Genomic DNA, 23,844 nt, shown 5'->3' on the forward strand with positions numbered 1-23,844 from the left:
CAAGCAACCATAACTAAGACCTATATACATTTCACATATGTTTAAGCGACTAATTTATGTACTTTGCTATCCATACACTGAATTCACATGCTCAACCATACCAACAATTTTCTCATTCATGAGAGACCTTCTTGTATTCATATAACAACTTTCAATATTAGCCATTTTTCATGGCTTTATACAAAATGAGTCAAATACTAAAATAAGCCAACACAATTGGCCCTAAAACAGTGTGACACTAAAACAAGACAAAAGTTCCTATTCATGCCATAATCAAAATAAAAGTTCTAATTATACCAAGTACATCAGATGATAGAGTGACTGGTTTCTTCGACGTAGGGGATGATCCTCGAGCTACTTTGGCAGCACTGTAAGAAAATGGAAAGGAAAACGGGTAAGCATAAAGCTTAGTAAGTTGCATGAAAATAAACATCAACTAATTATCATACAACAATATGCTCATAACATTTCATAGCTCATTCATGAATACAATGAATAGATATAAGTACAACTTACTCATCACCATCCAATACAATTCATATGGCATATATTGAGCCCACATCTCATACATTTCAAGTAGGTACTTGTATCACTCACCACATGGTCATAACTTTTCTCATTTCGATACAAATCATAAATCTTTCGTTGGATCATTTGGAATATTACCAGATGCTCAATAACCCCGAACATGGGATAAAATGCCGACGCCATGTCCCAGACATGGTCTTACACTGGCTGGCACATTGAAGTCGATGTCGTGTCTGAGACAAGTCTTACACTAACTTTCATATATCGATGCCGATGCCATGTCTCAGACAGGTCTTACACTGGCTCTCATCTATCGGTGTCGATGCCATGTCCCAGATAGGTCTTACATTGACAAACAACAAGCTGCCACCATGTCCCAGACAGGTCTTACACTAGCTTGTATATCCCGAGGCCGATGCATGTCCTAGACATGTTTTACACTAGCTCTCGTCTCAATGCCGATGCATGTCCTAGACATGTCTTACAGTGGCACTCATGATGTGGCCGATGCATGTCCCAGACATGTCTTACATTGGCTCACATACCACCCAATGTCATGGTATAAATATCCAAGTCTACTCCAAATGTTCAACCGGAAATCTTTATTACATTTATTTCTCATCATGCATTCTCATATTCACAATCATAACAATTTATGCAATATTAATTCAATCATACATCTAACAATATAGTTACATTATTGGCATCCAACTTACCTCGGTATACAAAACGTGAGTGATTATTTCGACTTAGTCCGTTAGTTTGGCTTTTCCCTGGTCTAGGCCCGAATTTTGTAATTCTTGATCTAAAATGGAAAATTTCGTTCATTTAATCAGCATGTCAATCTAGACACTTACAAATTTGTATTTTGGGTAAAATAACCATTTTGCCCTTAGACTTTCACAAAATGATCATTTTACCCCTAGGCTTGAAAATCAATTTTTATCAGATTTCCTTATTAACCAAGCCTCGCCGAACACTTTTTATACTAGGAGCAACCCACAATTCTCACTATTTCACACATTTATTACATATTTCACAACGTATGGTCTTTAGTTAGGGTTTACATGAAAACTACTTCACAAAAGTTGTTTATTTCATAACCATGATTCATTTTCTTCCATAAAATTTCAGAAAACAGCATGAACACTCTCATGGTAAAACCCTAAACTTTTAACCATTTTGCAAAATAGTCCCATCATTTGAAAGCTCATACTACAAGGGTTCTAAAAGTACAAAAAATCATCAAGAAAGGCCATCAAAATCACTTTCTTGTGAAGGGTACAAATTGCTGAAATTTTCAAGCATTCAAACCTCTATTTTGCTAGTCTTTTTCAGTGGAGAAGAAGATGAAAAAGGGATGATATCATCTTTTTTTTCTTTTTGGCCAAATAAGTCACCAAACATCACCTAACATTTGACTATTTTAATTTCCTTGTCTTATGGCCAGCCAAGCACCATCCTAGGGTTTATTTGTACTTTAAATACCCCTACTTTATAATCCATGGCCATTTAACACTATTTCTAGCAAATCACAACTTTTTCTCTTTATACAATTTAGTCCCTTTTTCGCAATTAAGCTCACAAACGCTAAAATTACTTCACCAAATTGTTCATGCATTGATATAATCATGCTATAACACCAAAATAATAATTAAATGATTTCTATGAATTTGGATTTATGGTCTCAAAACTATTGTTCCAACTAAGCCCAAAATCGAGCTGTTACAATTCTCCAGCCTTTGAGATTTTTGTCCCCGAAAATCTTACCGGTTAATAAGTCCGGGTATTGATCTCTCATGATCTCCTCGGGTTCCCATGTGGCTTCCTCGACTCCATGTCTATGCCATAATGCTTTTACAAGCGTTATACTCTTATTCCTCAACTGTTTAACCTCTTGAGCCAAAATCTTAACTGGCTCTTCACCATAAGTCATATATGAGCTAATTTCGACCTCTGTTGACGCAATCACATGCGAAAGATCCGATCTATATCGACGTAACATCGACACATGAAACATGTCATGAATCTTTTCCAAATATGAGGGCAAAGCCAAATGGTAGGCAACAGGCTCTACTCTCTCGATAATCTCATAAGGTCCTATGAAACGAGGACTTAGCTTGCCCTTTCTACTGAATCTGAGGACTTTTCTCCACAGGGACACTTTCAAAAACACCTTATCACCGAATTAAAACTCGATCTCGTTTCATTTCAAATCTGCGTAAGATTTCTGTCTATCCGAAGCGGCTCTCAAGCAATCACGAATCACCTTAACCTTCTCTTCGGTCTCTTTGACCAAATTGACCCCGTGAATTTGATTCTTTCTCAGCTCGGTCCGATATAAGGGTGTTCAACATTTATGCCCACACAATGCCTCATAATGCATCATTTTCAAACTTGATTGATAGCTATTGTTGTAAGCGAATTCAACTAGCGGTAGATATCTTTTCCAACTACCTTGGAACTCAAGGGCACAAAAACGCAGCATGTCTTCAAGGACCTGAATTACTCTATTCGACTGACCGTCGGTTTGCGGGTGAGAAGCTGTGCTAAAATTCAATTTTGTCCCTAAAGCTTCTTGCAACTTCTGCCAAAACCTCGAGTTAAACCTCGACTCTCTATCCAAGATAATCAACAAGGGCACCCTGTGAAGTCTCACGATCTCAGAAACATAGAAATCAGCTAATTTCTCAAGGGAGTAGTTGGTACACATCGGTATAAAATGTGCTGTCTTGGTAAGCCTATCAACAACAACCCAAACGGAACCTTTTTTCCTTGGTGTCAACGTCAATCCTAATACAAAATCCATAGTTACACAGCCTCATTTCTATTCAAGAACCATTACGGTTAAAGCAAACCCGAAGGTACTTGGTGTTCCACTTTCAACTATTGACAAACTAGACACTTAGAAACAAACTCTGAAATGTCTCTCTTCATTCCTGACCACCAGTACATTTTCTTCAAGTCCTTATACATTTTCACACTATCGGGATGGATAGACAAGCAACCACTATGTGCTTTTCGTATAATCTTCTGAATAAGCTCACCGCCTTTGGGTACACAAATTCTATCTTGGTACATCATACAACCATCGATACCAATACGAAATTCTAATTTGTTTTCCTTCTCGCACTAAGCCATCTTAGCTTGCAAATCCTTATCACCTTTTTGAGCCTAAAAAATCTCTTGAAGAAATATCGGTTTAGCTCTCATCTCAGCTAGAATCGAACCATCATCAGTCACAGTCAATTGAGTATTCATAGCTCTCAAGGCGAACAATGATTTCCTACTCAAAGCGTTAGCTACTACATTTGCCTTCCCTGAGTGATAGTCGATTATCAACTTATAGTATTTTATCAACTCTAACCATCTCCGTTGTCATAAATTCAACTCCTTTTAATTCATCAAATACTTGAGACTTTTATGGTCAGTGAACACTTGGCATCTCTCTCCATACAAATGGTGTCTCTAAATTTTCAACGTGAACACGATGGCGGCCAACTCTAAATCGTGCGTCGGGTAGTTTTTCTCGTGTGGCTTTAACTGTCTCGAGGCATAGGCTATTTACCTTGCCTTCTTGCATGAGCACGTACCCCAATCCATTCAAAGACGTATCACTGTACACCACAAACTCTTTTCCCGATTCCAATTACATTAAGACTGGGTCTTCGGTCAAGAAAGCCTTTAGTTTCTCAAAACTCTATTGGCACTTAACATTCCATTCGAACTTGACCTCTTTTTGTAGCAGTCTAGTCATCGGAGTAGCTATCATCGAGAATCTTTTAACAAACCGTCTATAGTACCCAGCTAAGCCCAGAAAGCTTCTGATCTCCGACACATTCTTTGGTGGTTTCCACTCAATAATGGCTAATATCTTTCTTGGGTAAACTCTAATTCCATCACCCGACAAAATGTGCCCTGAGAATCTGACCTCTCGGAGCCAAAACTCATTTTTGTTGAACTTAGCATATAACTGCTTATCTCTTAAGGTTTTTAAAACCGTTCCCGGATGCTCCGTGTGTTCACTCTCATCACGTGAGTAAATCAGTATGTCGTCGAGAAATACGATTGAAAAATGCAGTTTATCAACTCCATAAACACCAAAGGGCATTTGTTAAACCGAAGGGCATAACAAGAAACTTATAGTGCCCATACCTCGTCTTAAATGCGGTTTTCAGTACATCTTCCTCCTTAACCTTTAGCTAGTAGTAGCCAGACCTTAAGTCAATATTAGAAAACACAGTGGCTCCCTTCAACTGATTGAACAAATCATCGATCCTTGGCAAGAGATACTTGTTCTTCACAGTCACCTTGTTGAGCTGTCTGTAATCTATACATAATCTCACCGATCCATCCTTTTTCTTTACAAATAGTACTGGGCACCCCACGGGGAGAAACTCGGCCTCTCAAAACCCTTGTCAGTTAACTCTTGTAGTTGAACTTTCAACTCCTTTACTTCCGTAGGAGCCATCCTATAGGAGAAATTGAGATGGGTGCCGTACCAAGGGCTAATTCAATTCCAAATTTGACTTCCCCCACAGGATGCAATCCAGGTAAATCCTCCGGAAACACATCTGTGAAACTTACATACCATTGGTACCAACTCAATCTTCAATTCAGATACTTGAGTATTCAACACAAAAGCGATGTAAGCTTCATACCCTTTTCTCAAATATCTCACTGCCGACATGGACGATATCACTATAGGGGAAATGTCTAATTCACCCATTTCAACCTGAAGAACATACCCGTCTTCACATTTCAACTCAATAGATTTCTTTCCACAGTCCACTACAACACTATGAGAAGTTAACCAATCCATCCCACAGATTACATCAAATTTATTAAACGGAAATAACATCAAGTTAGCTGGGAAACAATGACCTCTAATCGTTAAAGGATAATTTCTACACACTTGGTCAACTAACACATGTTTTCTTAGAAGATTTGACACTTTTACCACAAATTTAGTGGACTCGACTAGCATGTTCATGCGGCATATCAATTCCATTCAAATATAAGAATGGGTAGACCTCGAGTCAATCAACCCAACAACAGATATATCATGGATAGAGAAAGTGCCCGTAATAACATCGGGAGACTCTGCCTCTTCACGGGCATGTATAGCATAAGTCCTTGCAGGCACTCTACCCTTGGACCTTGCAGCAGCATCTCTAGGCGTACCTCTACTGCTAGCCGCACTTCATAGGTTCTTATGTGGTCTACTCCTTGAAGGAGCGTTACCCGATCTCACACTTTGATCCTTAACTTTCTTGACCATCTCGGGATAGCTACGAATAAAATGGTCCGACGACCCACATTTAAAGTAGCCTCTTCATTACCTTGGCACTCCCCGACATGACCTCTACCGCACTGCGAACATTCTGGTCTATTTGGTTGGGCACTACCAACACTTGCGATAGAAGTGGTTTGAGCTTTAGACACTGTATGCTACTTGCTCTTGTTTCTGCTCGAAAATCCTACTGACGCAATTGATCGAGTAGAAAACTCTCTCGATCTCTTGGATAAGGTATGCTGTGATTTCCTCATTTGTCTTTTCTTTGAGTCAAGAGACTCAATGTCAGCTTTTCTCTTTTCTTTGGCCAATTCTTCAGCCAATTCTTCGGCCTTACATTCTTTCTCAACGAGCACCACAAATTCCCTTAGCTTCAAGATGCCAACTAGTAGACGGATTTGTTCAAACCATCTTCAAACCTCTTACACATAATGGCTTTAGTAGATACGCACTCCCGTGCATATTTGCTGAGTCTCACAAACTCACACTCATACTCAGTCAGTGTTATACGGCCTTGTTTCAGCTCAAGGAATTCTTTCCTCCTTTGGTTAATAAACATTTGGCTAATATACTTTTTACGGAACTCTAGGAAAAATTCCCAAGTTACTCTCTCTCGGTACCACTGACACGAGAGTATTCCCATTGATAGGCCGGGTCTTGTAGGAGTGACACCATACATTTTATGCACTCCTCAAGTGTGCATGATAACTCACCAAATACAATAATGGTATTTTCCAACCAGAACTCTGTTCTTTCTGGGTCATCATCAATATTAGCCCAAAATTCCTCAGCCTCTTGCTTTCGAATTCTATCCACTAGAGGTTTCTCTCTTCTATCCATTTCTACTCCTTGAAGAGCTATATGAATGGGTTGAGGAATTGGGAGAGGTAGAGGAGGTGGAGTATTCAGATTTGCACAAATAAACTCTGAATACCAAGCGTCTATCATATGGAGGTAAGCTTCTCTAGCCCCTCCGCCCTAAATCATTGTCACGGGCCCACTATCCACTGTCGTGGTCCCTTCTGCAGGAGCCAGCGCATTACTCTCTATGTCATCCATCGTAGCTACGTCCAGATCCATTTATTATATATAAAAACACAATTTATCTCGTTAGAAGTTGTCACACTATCAATATATAATTATGGCATGTATAGCTAGACTCATACTCATGCTAGGTTAGTCCTAGAATCGACTAAACCATAGCTCTGATACCACTAAATGTAACACCCTACACCCGTGCCCTACGCTGGGACAGAATACAAGGCGTTACTAAACTTGAACACGTACATATCATATTTTCGAGTCACCAAGACTCGCTCAAATTTAAAACTTTTTCAAACTATGTTTAAAATTCCTTAACATGGACTTACGAGGCCCCAAACATCTATTGGAAACCACTCGAGACCAACTCGGGTCCTTTAACCAACCATATCAGAATAAATTTTGAAATAGGGCACACGCCCTGTGGAAGGGCAACACGCCCGTGTCGCTACTATGACATGGTCGTGCTGATGGCCCGTGTGATTCACAGGGCCTAAACATAAGGGGACACGCCCGTGTTTAAACCTATGCGAATTAAATTCCAAATTCGAACCTACAGGGGTTTTCACACAGCCTGACACACACCCGTGTCCGTGGCTCGTGTCCCTCGCACGGCACGGACACGCTCGTGTCTTAGCCCGTGCCTATAAACCTTGACATTCTGTTTCTGACGTCAGCAACCAAATAGAGGCACACAACCAAGGAACACTCACGATCGTGTCTTTGCCTGTGTGTTTACTACTATGCATACTGACTTGCAAATTTTACATGCAGGGGACACGGTCGAACGTCACGCCCATGGGGCTGACCGTGCGTCACACACGGCCTAGACACACGCCCGTATGTCTACCCGTATGGACAATATAAAGTTATCTACCAAGCCTTTTGCCACCCTGAAACACAATCCAATACCATCCATCACTCCAAAGTCTATCATAACATGATTTTCCAATCAAGCAACCATAACTAAGACCTATATACATTTCACATATGTTTAAGCGACTAATTTATGTACTTTGCTATCCATACACTAAAATTCGCATGTTCAACCATACCAACAATTTTCTCATTCATGAGAGACCTTCTTGTATTCATATAAAAACTTTCAATATTAGCCATTTTTCATGGCCTTATACAAAATGAGTCAAATGCTAAAACAAGCCAACACATTTGGCCCCAAAATAGTGTGACACTAAAACAAGACAAAAGTTTCTATACATGCCATAATCAAAATAAAAGTACTAACTATACCAAGTGCTTTAGATGATAGTGTGACTGGTTTCTCCAACGTTAGCGATGATCCTCGAGCTACTTTAGCGGCACTATAAGAAAATAAAAAGGAAAAGTGGTAAGCATAAAGCTTAGTAAGTTGCATGAAAATAAACATCAACTAATTATCATACAATAATATGCTCATAACATTTCATAGCTTGTCCATGAATACAATGAATAGATATAAGTACAACTTACTTATCACCATCCAATACAATTTATATGGCATATATTGAGCCCATATCTCATACATTTCAAGTAAGTACCTGTACTGCTCACTACATGGTCATAACTTTTCTCATTTCAATACAAACCATAAATCTTTCGTTGAATCATTTAGAATATTACCAGATACTCAATAACCCCGAACATGGGATAAAATGCCGACGCCATGTCCCAGACATGGTCTTACATTGGCTAGCACATTGAAGTCGATCCCGTGTCCCAAACAGGTCTTACATTGACTTTCATATATCAAGGCTAATGCCATGTCCCAAACAGGTCTTACACACAGCAAGCTGACGCCATGTCCCAGATAGGTCTTACACTAACTTGTATATCCCGAGGCAGATGCATGTCCTAGACATGTCTTACACTAGCTCTTGTCTCAATGCCGATGCGTGTCCCAAACATGTCTTACACTGACACTCATGATGTAGCCTATTCATATCCCAGACATGTCTTACACTGGCACTCATGATGTGGCTGATGCATGTCCCAAACATATCTTACACTGGCTCACATACCACCCAATGTCATGGTATGAATATCCAAGTCTACTCCAAATGTTCAATTGGAAATCTTTACTACATTTATTTCTCATCATGCATTCTCATATTCACAATCATAACAATTTATGCAATATTAATTCAATCATAGATCATAACAATATAGTTGTATTATTGACATGCAACTTACCTCGGTATACAAAACGTGAGCGACTATTTCGACTTAGTCTGTTAGTTTGGCTTTTCCCTAGTCTAGGCCCGGATTTTGTAATTCTTGATCTAAAATAGAAAAATTTGTTCATTTAATCAGCATATCAATCTAGACACTTACAAATTTGTATTTTAGGTAAAATGACCATTTTGGCCCTAGACTTTCACAAAATGACCATTTTAACCCTTGGCTTGAAAATCGATTTTTTTCAAATTTCCTTATTAACCAAGCCTAGCCGAACACTTTTTACACTAGGAGCAGCCCAAGATTCTCACTATTTCACACATTTATTACCTATTTCACAACTTATGCAAAATGGTCCTTAGTTAGGGTTTCCATGTAAACTACTTCATAAAAGTTGTTTATTTCACAACCATGATTCATTTTCTTCCAGAAAATTTTAGAAAACAACAAGAACACTCTCATGGTAAAACCCTAGACTTTTAACCATTTTGCAAAATAGTCCCCTTATTTGAAAGCTCATGCTACAAGGGTTTTAAAAGTACAAAAATCATCAAGAAAGACCATCAAAATCACTTGTGAGGGGTACAAGTTGCTGAAATTTTCAAAATTTCAAACCTCTATTTTGCTGATGTTTTTCGATGGAGAAGAATATGAAAAAGGGATAATATCATCTTTTTTTTTTATCTTATTTTCTTTTTGGCCAAATAAGTCACCAAACTTCACCTAACATTTGACTATTTTAATTTCCTTGTCTCATGGTCGGCCAAGCACCATCCTAGGGTTTCTTCGTACTTTAAATGCCCCCACTTTATAATCTATGGCCATTTAACACTATTTGTTAGGAAATCACAACTTTTTTCCTTTATGCAATTTAGTCTCACAATTAAGCTCACAAACGCTAAAATTACTTCACCAAATTTTTCATGGATTGATATAATCATGCTATAACACCAAAATAATAATTAAATAGTTTCTCTGACTTTAGATTTGTAGTCTCAAAATCACTGTTCCGACTAAGCCCAAAATCGGGCTATTACACCCGACTTCATCTTCCACGGCTTGTACCGATATCTCCTCATCCTCAATGATATTAAGGTTAGCTAACTCTTCATCCATTGAGACCCACCACAAAATCCACTATTTTCCTTCCAGCAATAGTTATCGTTGCTAAGCAGAATAAAGAAAAACAAAAGTAGAACCATCCTAGGTTAGCAGCTAAGAAAACGTGCTAGGGTAGCACACTCTTAGTTAAATTAAATGAATATATACATTTTTTCATATTAAAAATATTTTTATATATTAATTATTAAAATCATATAATGTATTATATTTAATAACTAAAATATATAAAATAAATTCATATTATTTTTATATTTAATAACTAAAATATTATTTTTCATTTTACTTTTTTATCTTTAAAAAATTATTTACATATTAAAATTTTTATAAATTTTTAACTGTATTTAATATATTTTTTAAAAAATGTGTTATAATGATGATGCTTTAACATTATTTAGAAAAAAATCATTAAATTTTTAAACTTATTTTTGAATTTATTATCATTCAACATTTGAATTTTTATAATTTAAAAGTAATAATAAACATTTTATTACCTTTCATAAAATTTGAATGATATATATTTAAGGTAAAATATGAGAAAATAATAATTTAAATTAATCATTTAATTGTGCAAAATTTGATAAGCATTCCAATCAAAATCATCAATAATACACAAATTCTTATTATATGAAGAAAAAGAAAAAGGAGAGAAAGAAAACAGATTGATGCGTGCGTTGTCGGTGCCAATGTCGACGTCGAGCAAGACGTTGTGATGGGAAGTAGGGGAGGAGATGCTATTGGAGTAGGCAGAGGGAGAAGAATGGAACCAGATTTTTGGATGAGGTTGTTGATGTTGTTGTATAAGTTTGCCGAGAAGCGACGTCGTATCAGACCGAGTTCTCTCTTTACCCAACATTTCTTTTCCTTTCATATTCATCTTGTATTTTTTTTTCTTTTGTTGAATGTGTGCTTCATCTCTTTCATTTCTTTGCAATTGACTTTTGGTTTGTTTTATTTTTAGCACTACTAAAGCTTAGACTTAGGAATACTTATTAAAAGTGTCTAAAAGTTAAAATTTTTAGCTTCTAGAAAAAAGTATTTTTGGGTCAATTTTTAATTTAAGAAAAATATTTTTTTCTCAAAAAATAGCTTGTTTAGGAATATTTTGTAATATTTAAAAAGCATTCCTAAACTAGCCCTTAGTTTAACCTTACTTCTCAAAAGTGTTTACTAAATTTTTTTGCTTTTACTTTTAGTTAAAGCAAAAGAAATTTTTTTATCTAAAAAATACTTTTGAAAAGCTTAAAAACATATTATTTAGCAATACTTTTATTTCAAAAATATTTTTTTATCCTAAAACTACTTTTTAGAAGTAATTTTAAATTGACCCTAAAAATGACTTGACGTCAAAAGCTAGATAAGTTTTACTTTTCTCTTATACAACTAAAGCAATTAAACAAATTAGTTTAACATTGAATTTTAAAATACTAAAAAGTGTAATAACATGTTTTTTAATATTTAAATTTGAATAATAACAAAAATATATCATTTCAATGTCATTTTTTTAATAATAGAATGGCACAAGATTACATCGCAGAAGTTCCTTGTATGGTTTATCAATTTAATAATATATATATATATCATAAATTATGTTTCTAATAGTGAGAACACAAAAATTTTCTTTAATTCTCAACATTAAATTATTTAAAATTAAAATTAATTTTTTTATTAATTTTTAAAATTTATAGTTATTTAATTTATTTTTAATATAACCATTCAATATCAATTTAATTTGTTTGTATAGAGAATTTTTTATGCGTACGCCTGATGGTTGTATGGAATTAATTAATAATCATAGGAAATAAAAAAGAGAGAGAGTAGATTCTGTGTTTCTATGTCATAAGCCATGAACGAAATAGACTATGTATGCACCACCATTCCCTTTAAAGTGCAAATTAAAATCCTGTTTATTTTTCATGTCTTTTTCGTAAGGGATAATATATTCTTTTCCCTAAATTTGATAATTAAATTTATTTTAATATATGTATTATTTTTCATTTTGATATTTAAATTTGACGAGTAAATTCATTTTGATCACTGAATTTGAAAAATATAGAAGTGTAATAATATAGCATTTTGAAATTATATCATATCATCACTTAAACATATATAAAATTCTAGGTGATGATGTGGTATAATGTTAGAGTCTCATTTATAATGCTTTAATAATCGAATTGATAGTTGAATCAATCAGACCATTAGTTCTCGATTCAATCGGTTTAATCAGTTAATTATCAGACTAACAATAATTAAATAAATTATTAAAAATTCATAATTTTTTAGGAAAATATTAAACTGGTTCAATATGTTTAACTACTAGCTTTTCTCTAAGTTTTCGATTTTTATTGTACCACCCCAAACCTAGCCTAGACATTATGGCCGAATCTAGTGATGTTGCAGAGAATAGGTTTTGAAAGCTAAGTTGATTTGATAAATTGATTATCTTTATAACTCACATTCTTTCGTGTTTATTATCAAATCATTATTAAAGCAGTTCATTTATCAAAACACTTTTTACAGCGGAAGCATTAACAAAAACTAGTACACATAACTCGTATTTTTAGAAAACCTCTTTTTGGCATAGAATCCGATCTCATAAAACATTTATCAAGCATGCAATTTTATTGAACAAATAAATCCAAAAACAAGTTAAAACCAAACAGTGCAGAGAGTCCCAAAAAAAATTACAACTCTCAAATAAGTCCAAAAATTAAAATAGATCAAAAGCATTAAGTTTTAATAGTTTTACGATAAGGTGGTCATCGCTGACTCTGCCGCACTGATCCGCCTAAGTCAATGGATTACCTGACAGAACAGACAATGTGAGTTTACATAAACTCAGTGTATAACCCCACAGAATTAAGCATGCAAACACACAGAATCATTTACACAGTCAGAAACAGAAACAGATACAGATACAGAATCGGGCTTAGGACCATTTCAGATATAGATAAAGTAAAAAGAATCAGAATCCTACCCCAATCCTCTATACACCATCTCCGACCATCCAAACACACCATATGGGGTTAAAAACACCCACCCATCCTTACACATCATGTTATGCCATTACGACACGTATTAGATACAGTGCAGCCAAGCTGCCAGATAATAGGCAAAATACTTCCTCCACATATACAAATCCCACCCCAAAATAGATACAAAGCAATACATACAGAATTAACAGATGGAACATGCATAACATACTTATAAAAACAGATAGCAGATTTACATGGCATAAACATGCTTAGAACAGTACTTCTGTAATATCCCGAATCAAGGCCTAATCGGAATAGTGGTTTCGTGACCATAAATCCGAGATAGAAATAATTATTTTATAATTATTTTTAGGTTTATGATATGATTGCATGATTGTGTGAAAATTTCGTGATGAAATTCTATGCCTAAAATGCTTAAATTGAAAGTAGGGACTAAATCGAATAAGTTGCAAAACTTGCATTCTAGAAGTTTTTAGTATGAAGCATTATATGGTCGTAAGTGTTTAATGTTTAAAGATCGGATTTGTGTACCGAAGAATGAGGAATTGATTCAAAAGATCCTACAGGAAGCACATAGTGGTTATTTCTCGATTCATCCGGGTAGTACGAAAATGTATAATGACTTGAAGAAAATGTATTGGTGGAATGGAATGAAAAGAGATATATCAGAGTTTGTGTCCAAATGCTTAATTTGTCAACAGGTGAAAGCTGAACACCAAGTACCTTCAGGATTACTCCAGCCTATTATGGTTCCTGAATGGAAATGGGATCGGATTACTATGGATTCTGTTTCAGGATTGCCATTGACTCCGGGAAAGAAAAATGCCATCTGGGTAATAGTTGACAGATTAACTAAGTCGGCTCATTTTGTCCCGGTACGTACGGATTATTCTCTTAACAAGTTGGTTGAACTGTATATTAGAGAAATTGTTAGATTACACGGAATACCATTATCGATTATTTCAGATAGAGATCCAAGGTTTACCTCGCGGTTTTGGCAAAAGTTGCAAGACGCGTTAGGTATGAAGTTAAATTTCAGTACTGCTTTTCATCCACAAACTGATGGACAATCAGAAAGAATAATTCAGATTCTTGAAGATATGCTTAGATGTTGTGTATTGGAATTTCAAGGAAGTTGGGAAAGATACTTACCGTTGGTGGAATTTGCTTACAATAATAGTTATCAGACGAGCTTGAAAATGGCACCTTATGAAGCATTATATGGTCGTAAGTGTCGAACGCCATTGTATTGGACTGAACTCAAGGAAAATCAGATTTATGGAGTTGATCTAATAAAAGAAACTGAAGAAAAAGTGAAGATAATTCGAGATTGTTTGAAAGCTGCTTCAGATAGACAGAAATCTTATGCAGACCTAAAGCGAAAGGACATTGAATTTCAAGTTGGTGATAAAGTATTTTTAAAGGTGACTCCGTGGAAGAAAGCCCTTAGATTTGGACGGAAGGGCAAATTAAGTCCGCGTTTTGTTGGGCCGTATGAAGTAATTGAAAAAGTTGGACCGGTAGCATATCGGCTAGCATTACCACCTGAATTAGAGAAGATTCATGATGTGTTCCACGTATCTATGTTACGTCAGTATCGTTCGGATCCTTCACATGTAGTTTCACCGACAGAAATTGAACTACAACCAGATATGACCTACGAAGAAGAACCGATTAAGATTTTAGCTCGAGAGGTCAAACAACTAAGGAATAAAAATGTTGCACTTGTGAAGGTGTTGTGGCAAAGGCATGGAGTAGAAGAAGCTACATGGGAATCCGAAGAAACTATGAGAAATCAATACCCACATCTGTTTACCGGTAAGATTTTCGAGGACGAAAATCCTTAAAGGGGGGAGAGTTGTAATATCCCGAATTAGGGCCTAATCGGAATAGTGGTTTCGTGACCATAAATCCGAGATAGAAATAATTATTTTATAATTATTTTTAGGTTTATGATATGATTGCATGATTGTGTGAAAATTTCGTGATGAAATTCTATGCCTAAAGTGCTTAAATTGAAAGTAGGGACTAAATCGAATAAGTTGCAAAACTTGCATTCTAGAAGTTTTTAGTATGAAATTGTTTTGGAATATTAATGAGGAGGTCTTAAATAGCAATTTGACCAATTTTAAGTTCATGGACAAAATTAGGACATGGAAGGAATTTTTGGAAAGTTTAGTAGTAAGGGTATTTTGGTCATTTAGTTATTAAAATGAATTAAAAACAAAATTAAAAGCCAATTTTTGTCCATCTTCTTCATTAGACCGAAATTTCAAGGGTTCTCCATAGCTAGGGTTTTTTTCAAGCTTCCAAGCTCCATAGTAAGTGATTCCAAGCCCCGTTTTTAATGATTTTTACGATTTTGAGATCCCGGTAACTCGATAAAGCTTATGTTAGCAATAATTTAACCTAGGGTTTATATTTGGAAAAATACCCATAGGTGAAATTTGTCTATTTTGATGTTTTATGATAGAATATGAAGTTTTAAATTATGTTAGACAACTTGTACTACTCGATTTTAAGCAAAAACGAGTAAAATGGCTTAATCGGTAAAAATACCTAATAGTCACAAGTACATGTTAGAGTGAGAATTTGATGTTGCCATAGAAGAGAAAAGTGGTCAGAATGTTGTAAAACATAAGAATAAGGAATAAATTTTAATCCCGAGCCTAGGGGCAAAAATGTAAATATGCAAAAGTTTAGGGGTAAAATTGTAATTTTTCCAAAATTTGAGTTAAGGATTAATTTGATAATGTGAGTATTAAATAAGCTAAATGTGTTATTTTAGATCAAGAAAGACGTGGAATCGACCTCAATCGAGGAAAAGAAAAGATTGTGGACTAAATTGCAAAATCTTTGTATTTTGGTACCAAGGTAAGTTCATGTGTAAATAATGTATCATAATGGTTATTTTTAAGTTATTGATGTTAATTATATGTTATGCTGAATGTTATTATGAAATGTATGCTTTGTGGTTAATTTCAAATAATATGTAAATTATGTGAACTACTTGTTAAATATAATTGTTACCGAGTATTGATTTCGGCATTCTACGGAAGACGGCAAGGATAAGTGTTCGAGGAAAAATCCCGTTTGAACCTTAGGAATAGATTAGGATACAAGTGACATGTCACTAGGATGATTGAGCATCCGAACTCGTTGAGTTGAGTCCGAGTTCACTTATGGATGCGAATGTCCGAACTCGTTGAGTTGAGTCCGAGTTCGTGAGATGTAACTAGGCATCCGAACTCGTTGAGTTGAGTCCGAGTTCACTTATGGATGCGAACGCCTAAGCTCGTTGAGTTGAGTCCGAGTTCGCTTATGGGCGGGTTACATGATTGCTTGATTGCATATATGGCACTTATGTGCAAGTTATCCATGTATCCGAATTATATTCCGATGTGTTCAACGGGTAAAGTTCTACTCAATGGAGGAATATTCGAGATGTAAAGAGAAGTATTGGTGAGTGATGTGAAATGGTTATTTTGGACAGGTATGTATTTAACCCTCGGGTTGAGTATTGATACAACCACGATAAGGTAATAAGATGATGAAAAATGATTAAAAATGTGATATGTGTTTTAGTGATACATGCTAATGTTGATTGGTATGACTGTTTGTTATGTTACTTATTATTTGCATATGAACTTACTAAGCATTTATGCTTACTCCCTCCTTCTTACTCATTGTAGTTTTGGACAAGCCAGCTCAGGAGTCGGGATAGGTCGAAGGCTCAGTCACACTATCCAGAAGACTTTTGGTAATGGCTTGTAAATTTAAGTATGGCATGTATAGCAATATAATTTTTTTGTGTAAATGATCTTATGGTATGGTGATGGAATGGTTGAGGAAATGCTTGATAATGATAAATTATGAAAATATTTAGTTTAGATTATATTTGATGTTAAGGAAAATTATTAAGATACTTAGTGCACAAAAACTCATAAAAGGGATGAAATTTGCCATAAACAGAATACTGCAGCAACACTGACACGAGTTTAAAAATTTACTAAAAATCATAGAAATTGAACTTGGTGATGGAATACACATCAAATTGAAGCTTATTATGTCTAGTTTCACATGAAACAAATGAAACAGGTAAAAGAATTATATGTTACAAGATATTTGAATTTTAGTGAAACAGGGTCATAGCAGTTTCTGAATCCCCTGTTCCAACTTTAGAAATTCACCATAAATTGTAAAGATATAATTAGGTAGTGTATTTTATATTCTCAGAATCCTTATTGAGTCTAGTTTCATTAGAAACAAACCTCATAGTAATATGGATTTTTTACAGAGAGAAATGTGGTTCGTAGTAAACAGAGGTTAGACCAGTCAAGTCCTGAAACAGGGGTAACTTTAACTAATAAACTGTACTAATTGGCCCAACCAAAAATTCTAGAAAAAAATTAGTAGATAGGTATATGAGTCTAGATTTAGGGAAAATTTACGGATCTTGATTTCGACTTTCGTAACTCGAGATATGATTTTTCTTGTGACTGTGATGCAAGTAGCTTAAAAGCTGTGAATGTAGAAATAAATAATCCAAAGTTCTAAATATGTTAAATTAAGCTTAGTAACACCTCATACTCGACTCCGGCGACGGTCTCGGGCGTGGGGGCGTTACAACTTCAGTCTAACAAAACATGTAATTTTAGGGCTTAGTAAGTCTTTACCGACCCTACGATAGGTCCATAGTCGAGTAGGACGACCCGTGGACCCTACGAAAAATTTTAGTAATATGGGCCCACATGCCCGTGTGGTTTGCCCGTGTGGGCCTACACACTCGTGTGGCCAACACGCCTAGATTGGCCTTGCTGTATGGTCCACACGGCCTAGCCCAATAATCCACACGCCCCTGTGAAATTCCCGTGTGGCCCACACGGCCACGCTCGATCCACCACACGGCTGTGTGTTGCGCACGGTCATGCATTCGTTGACCACACGGCCTACCATACGGGTGACCACACGCCCGTATGGCATCGACAGAATAGTTTTTCAGCTTTTGCTGAAACCTTATTTTCTGCATTTTGGGTGCACACCTGGTATCGTTTTGATGCAAAAACACTCCCGAACCTTCCAAAGGCTAAAAATAGAATACCCAATAACGATTTAGCGAATTAACTAACGAATTCGATAACAAGGAATTGACACGAAACCAACTTACCGTCGACGAGCGAAAATCACCAATATGAACTAAACTGTTATGGCAAAATCCACAGCCTCATGATCTTCTCCTACATAACACACTCACTAAGATTATTATTCCAAACCAAAATACTAATACCTATTCAAACGAACGAAAGCTATAAGATGAATCCACAACTTACCAAGATACACGATGCACAAACGTAACACCGAGCCCCAAGAAAAAAATGAACGATTGGTTGAACAAAAAGGGAAGAAAGTAACGAAAAAGAAAAGGCAGAAGAGGATGCAAAATGTTAGAGAGTTTGGATGAAAGAGAAAAAAGAATTTGAAAATAAAAATCAAAAATAAAAATATTTCGGTAACCCCTCAAATCCTAACTCCCCACTATCCCACTACATCTCAACCACCTCAGAATTTCAATTCAAACGAAATACCAATGGACAACTGAGCAAAAATAATTATACCTATGCTCGCGCAGAGATTTGAACACATAAACTCCAACACACCAACTCCCTTACCACTCAAACCATCAAGCTCATTCTAATATAGAATTACAAAAAATTTAATATAAACCTACTGATCAAAGATAAGGCTTAATTCCAAAATTAACCAAAGGCAAGGCTTGAACTTGGGACCTCACACACACACCTAAAACACTTAACCACTGAAAAAGATATATATTTGTGTCAAAATGAGACGAAACCAGAATAAAGAAAATTAGGGCGTTACATTTATCAATTTCAAATAATTTTCGATTCAATTATTTGAACCCTTTTATACAAATAAATATACTAATCGATTCTTAATTCAATAGGTCTGATTGACCAATATTTCCGTGTTCAAAGAACACTAATCATATCATTAAAAATCGACAGAATCCAAATTTAAATAGCAATAAAGATTTAGTGTCAAGTTTAATATTAAAGTAAAAAATATATAAATATTAAAATAAAATTAAGGGTAAATTACACCAACAGTCACTAAACTTTGGGGTAGCTGACAAACCAGTCACCTAGGTTGCATTTCAGTCACCCAACTTTCAAAAAGTTACAAAACAGTCACTAACGTTATGAAAAAATGACAAAATAATTACTGATTAATAGTTTCTGTTAGGGGGTTAACGGGAATCCTAATGTGGCTAGTTAACTAGCTGATGTGGCCAGTTAACTTGCTATGTTGGACGAATAGTCAAAGGGTCAAACAAAAAAAGAAAAGATGATTGGTCAGAATGATTTTTCTTCTTTTTCTTCTCATCTTTCTCTTCATCTTCTTCTCCCTCAACCTCTTTCTCTTTATGCTTCTTTTATTTTTTTCTTGTTCTTCTCTCCTTTCTCTTCATCTTCTTTCTCCAACAACAAAACAATGGCTACAAATCAAGAGCCACAACAATAGTTGCTGAACAACCCCAAGCCACCTGCATCCTTGTAAAACCATCGGATTACTATGAACTAGTGGGTGAAGGATAATGATTAGATGAGACCACGGAGGCACTGGAAAATCTGACCCACTTGCCTGACTTTGATTAGACGGCTGCCTAAAAACGTCCAATTGTTAATGCTCACCAAAAACCAGAGGAAAGAAGCAGAGGAAGAAGAACATGATGAAGCAGCAGAAGAATGAGCTACAGATGAAGAAGGAAAAGGTGACAAAGCAGAAGATAGGAATAAGTGTTGAAAGTTAGGTAACTAAGATGATTGCATCGTCTGTTCCATCAAGCTCATAGCTTCTTGTCCATGGAAATCAGTAGAACTCTATAGCAACTGAGAGTACTGCCAGTAATCTCTCAGCATACCAGCTATAGGGCTGTGAAGATGTTGGGACTAGTAAATCGATGGCAATGGTGTTGAATAAAGTGGGAAAAACTGGGTTGTTAGAGAACTAGAAACTGATGTTTGGGTAGTGGGAAAATTCTATATTGATTGAGGAACAAGCCTTACAAGTTCAGGAAAATTTAACTTGGCCCTGCTTCCCTTGAATTTCAAAGTGGCTTCCTCATAGGCTCTTGCGGCGGCTTCCGCAGTATCAAAGGTACCTAGCCAAACTCTTGCTGCTTTGTGAGGATCACGTATTTCGGTCGCCCGTTTCCCCCATGGCCTTTTCCTAACGCCCCTATATCTTCTTCTTCGCTCACCGGTTTCCTCATAGGCGGCTCCTGCCACTATTTCTGCTGCTGGTGCAACAATGCTTGTAGTTTCCTCAGCAACTATTTTTAAAAAGAAAGCTAATCAAATGAGACGTCTTCTTGTGAAAGTAAAATATTATTTCTTCTAAGATCAATATGGATTGAAAGGTTGAATTGCTTAAATTCTAAATGAAGGTGGTAATGCTAGCTCGTTGCAACTTGAGTTCTATAAGCTAACTAATGCAAACTTTATAAACATGCAATATTACATACTAGTTAATATTATTTATTATTACTACTAGTAATTAATATTTTATTAAACTAGTAATAATAGGAAAACAATTAAGTCTTTTCTAGATTATGTTATCTTATGTAATCATATGTAAGGAAAGGAAAACAGTAACAGAATCCCCTAAATTTTCACATAAAGGGAAAAGAGAAAGAAAAGAAAGAGTTTAGGAAGAAGAAAAAAAATGGAGGAAAAGTGGTATTTATTGATAGTAATATATATACATAACAAAAGTTCCAACAGAGGATGAATTAGCATGAGAGCCTCTAAAATCATCAAAACTTCTTTGAACCCTTGGTGCAGCAGACTCAACCAATTGAGCACTAGTCTCATCTCCTTCCATTTTCTCTTATTCTTCTTCTCCTTCTCTTCTTTTTCTTCTTCTTTTTCTTCTCTTATTCTTCTTTTTCTCTTATTCTTCTACTGCCCAGGGTTGTTTAGGGTTAAAAAAGACTGTTAAAATGACAGCTAACCCACCGTTAAATGCCATGTCATTTTTTCGTAACATCTGTAATAAAAAATGGTTAAAAGGACTGTTTTGTTATTTTTTCAAAATTGAGTAACTGAAATGAAACCTAGGTGACTGTTTTGTTAGCTATCCCAAAATTGAGAAGTTGAGTGAATGTTTACGTAATTTACCCTAAACTTAATTGCTAAATTCAAAAATAAAAAATTATATTATTCCTTTTCGTAACAAAATATGACATATAAAGTGATGATAATTTTCATAAGATCAAAAGAATGATGAGGTGGTTTGAGTAAAAGAAAATAAATAATAAAAGAATATTGAATATCAATCTCTAAAATAATTTTATGTAATCGGATCTTCAAGTCTTTTAAGACATATTGCACTCTGGAGGTAGACCTTGAGGAAATCTCTTAGCATCATTGCAGTAATTGTATATCATGTAGTTCTTTTGTACCCATTGCAACCTTAGTTGCTTCGCTGAATCCATTTCTTGAGAGAATCATGCTCTGTTTGTCGATGCAGAAGACGGTGAAGTTTTCGATTTACATGAAGAAGCTCCATTGGACCACACACAAGCATCGGCATTGAAGTTCCTGTAAGAAGCAGTGAAAGGAGCTTGGGTCCAATCCGTCTTAACAAAACCACCTCTTGTGGCCCAATCATTGGCATTCCACAAGCTAGAGTAAATTCTCATCGGCTGGTTCTTAGGAAATGGGACACCAAGTGATTCCATGTTTTTGAACTCTCTAATGGGTGTACCGTCAACAGAGAAGCTGGAAAATAACAACATCAAAAACTTAATCAATCAATCAATTTGAAAACAGAAATCTAATGGGTGGTTTGTTTTATGAATACTCACATTATACGTTGGGGGTTCCAAAGGATTGAATAAGTATGGAAATCTGCAGTCGGGTCAAACCAGAGATAAAACTGTTGTTCTCTGTTACCCTTGCCTTGACTGAACACGTTTGTGTGAAGAATGTACGGGTCGCCACTTAAATTCCCGAGGAACTCGAAATCAATTTCATCCCATGTTGATCCTTTCAAAGATAGCTGCAAATCCAAAATATAGATAAATATATATACCACCATACTTTAAAGCCATTATCGTCTATTATGACTTGATAAAAAAATTAGTGGAATATTAACTTACATAATAGGCAGTGACTGTGCCAGCAGAGTTTCCAGGGACAAGCTTGAGTTGCATATCAATCTTGCCGAAAAGATACTCGTTCTTGGATTGGAAACCAGAACCAGAAGCTTTATCGAGGGAGAGAGTGAGAACCTCTCTATTGTTGACAATTTTACCACGGCCATCTCCCCATGTGATTTCAAAATCATTGTGGAAGTTACTTGCTGATGCTGCCATGAGACAGGCAACCATAAGAGGCATAAGAAAGGTAAATTTCAAACCTGAAGAACTCATTTTTGACTTTCGATTTTTTTTTTGTAGAGCAGAGGATTTGGTGTGATGGAGAGGAATGATAGAGCCGGTCATTTATATAGTGAAGAAAAAGGGTAGAGGAAGAAGTCAAGGAAGCTGCTCTCCCTTTAGCTTGGTTGTAGACAGTTGTTTGAGTACGAATCATATATAAAAATAGCTAGATGTAAAAATCGCACGAACCTACAAAAGCGCATACGTTTTTAATTGTAAGTGAAGTGTTTCGGGTTAATTGCTGCTCAGTTGCTGTCGCCAGGTTGCCTACGCGACAAGCCGATGCAGCACCGCCTTTAACTAACTGAAAATATCCCAAGTGTTACTAAAAGGATAAAATAAAGTGGTCCCCTGGAAAAACGATTTGTATTTTTCTTTTTTTTTGGTAGAATATTTGTATTTTTCTTATAAGTAAAAGAGTTAGCTCCACTAAAAAAATTCTGTAGCGTTTTTATTAAAATATTCCTTAAATATTTTGATAAATTCTTAAATATTTTAATAAAAAATTCTAATCTGATTTTGGTAAAAGTATGGCCGTTTTATCTATTTTATGATTTGGGTGTAGTTATTATATGATTTGAATGTAATTTTATTCGGCTTGAAATGGTATTTAGATAAAATTTTTTCAATTATATTAATTTTAGAATTTAATTTTTTTTAAAGATAATATTAATTTAAATATATAAGTAGGTGTTAAATTTAGATTAAAAATATTAAAGTTGTATAAATATATTTATTCCCAATTATCGTTAAATGGACAGGAAATTGATTAAAAAATTTATGTGTACATCGACTGCATATGTTGCTTTTCCTTGTCTCACATGAAAAGCATATTTTTATAGGCTAAAGGCCGAGTTGTGAAATTTTTCAATCTACCAAGCTAGGCGAAATTAAATAAAGAAAATGTTTCTCAAAGGTTAAGGAGATATAGAGCTAATAGAATTATTTGTTTAAAAAGATTTAAAAATATTTCAAATAATTGAAATTTATAAATATAAAGTGTAATATTTAAGAATTATTATTAAAATTACCAAATATAACTGATGTTACCTTCGAATTGTTAAAAAAAATATACGAAATTTAAATGAATTATAGGAAATAATTTAAAGTGAATTATAAAGGTATATGAATTGAATAGTAAAATAATTAAAAATGAATAAACTATTATTAAAATTGAATTGAATGACATATAAACTATTTCATTTAATTTAAAAAATATATAA

General features: G+C 35.2%; 1 protein-coding gene and 1 pseudogene across 1 annotated transcript; both read right to left on the bottom strand.

The window, feature by feature from the left end:
- Positions 1 to 19,400: 19,400 nt before the first annotated feature.
- Positions 19,401 to 21,060, bottom strand: LOC121211180 (ethylene-responsive transcription factor ERF110-like; annotated as a pseudogene).
- A 311-nt stretch (positions 21,061 to 21,371) lies between these two features.
- Positions 21,372 to 22,727, bottom strand: LOC121212394 (probable xyloglucan endotransglucosylase/hydrolase protein 23). The gene is made up of 3 exons (XM_041084931.1): positions 22,340 to 22,727; positions 22,046 to 22,239; positions 21,372 to 21,959 (listed from the first exon to the last, which is right to left on the bottom strand). Exons 1-3 carry the CDS (start codon positions 22,682 to 22,684, stop codon positions 21,686 to 21,688), a joined length of 813 nt encoding a protein of 270 aa, XP_040940865.1. The 5' UTR covers positions 22,685 to 22,727; the 3' UTR covers positions 21,372 to 21,685.
- Positions 22,728 to 23,844: the final 1,117 nt, after the last annotated feature.

Source organism: Gossypium hirsutum, chromosome A02 (genome assembly GCF_007990345.1).
Source record: "Gossypium hirsutum isolate 1008001.06 chromosome A02, Gossypium_hirsutum_v2.1, whole genome shotgun sequence".
Classification (NCBI taxonomy): domain Eukaryota; kingdom Viridiplantae; phylum Streptophyta; class Magnoliopsida; order Malvales; family Malvaceae; genus Gossypium; species Gossypium hirsutum.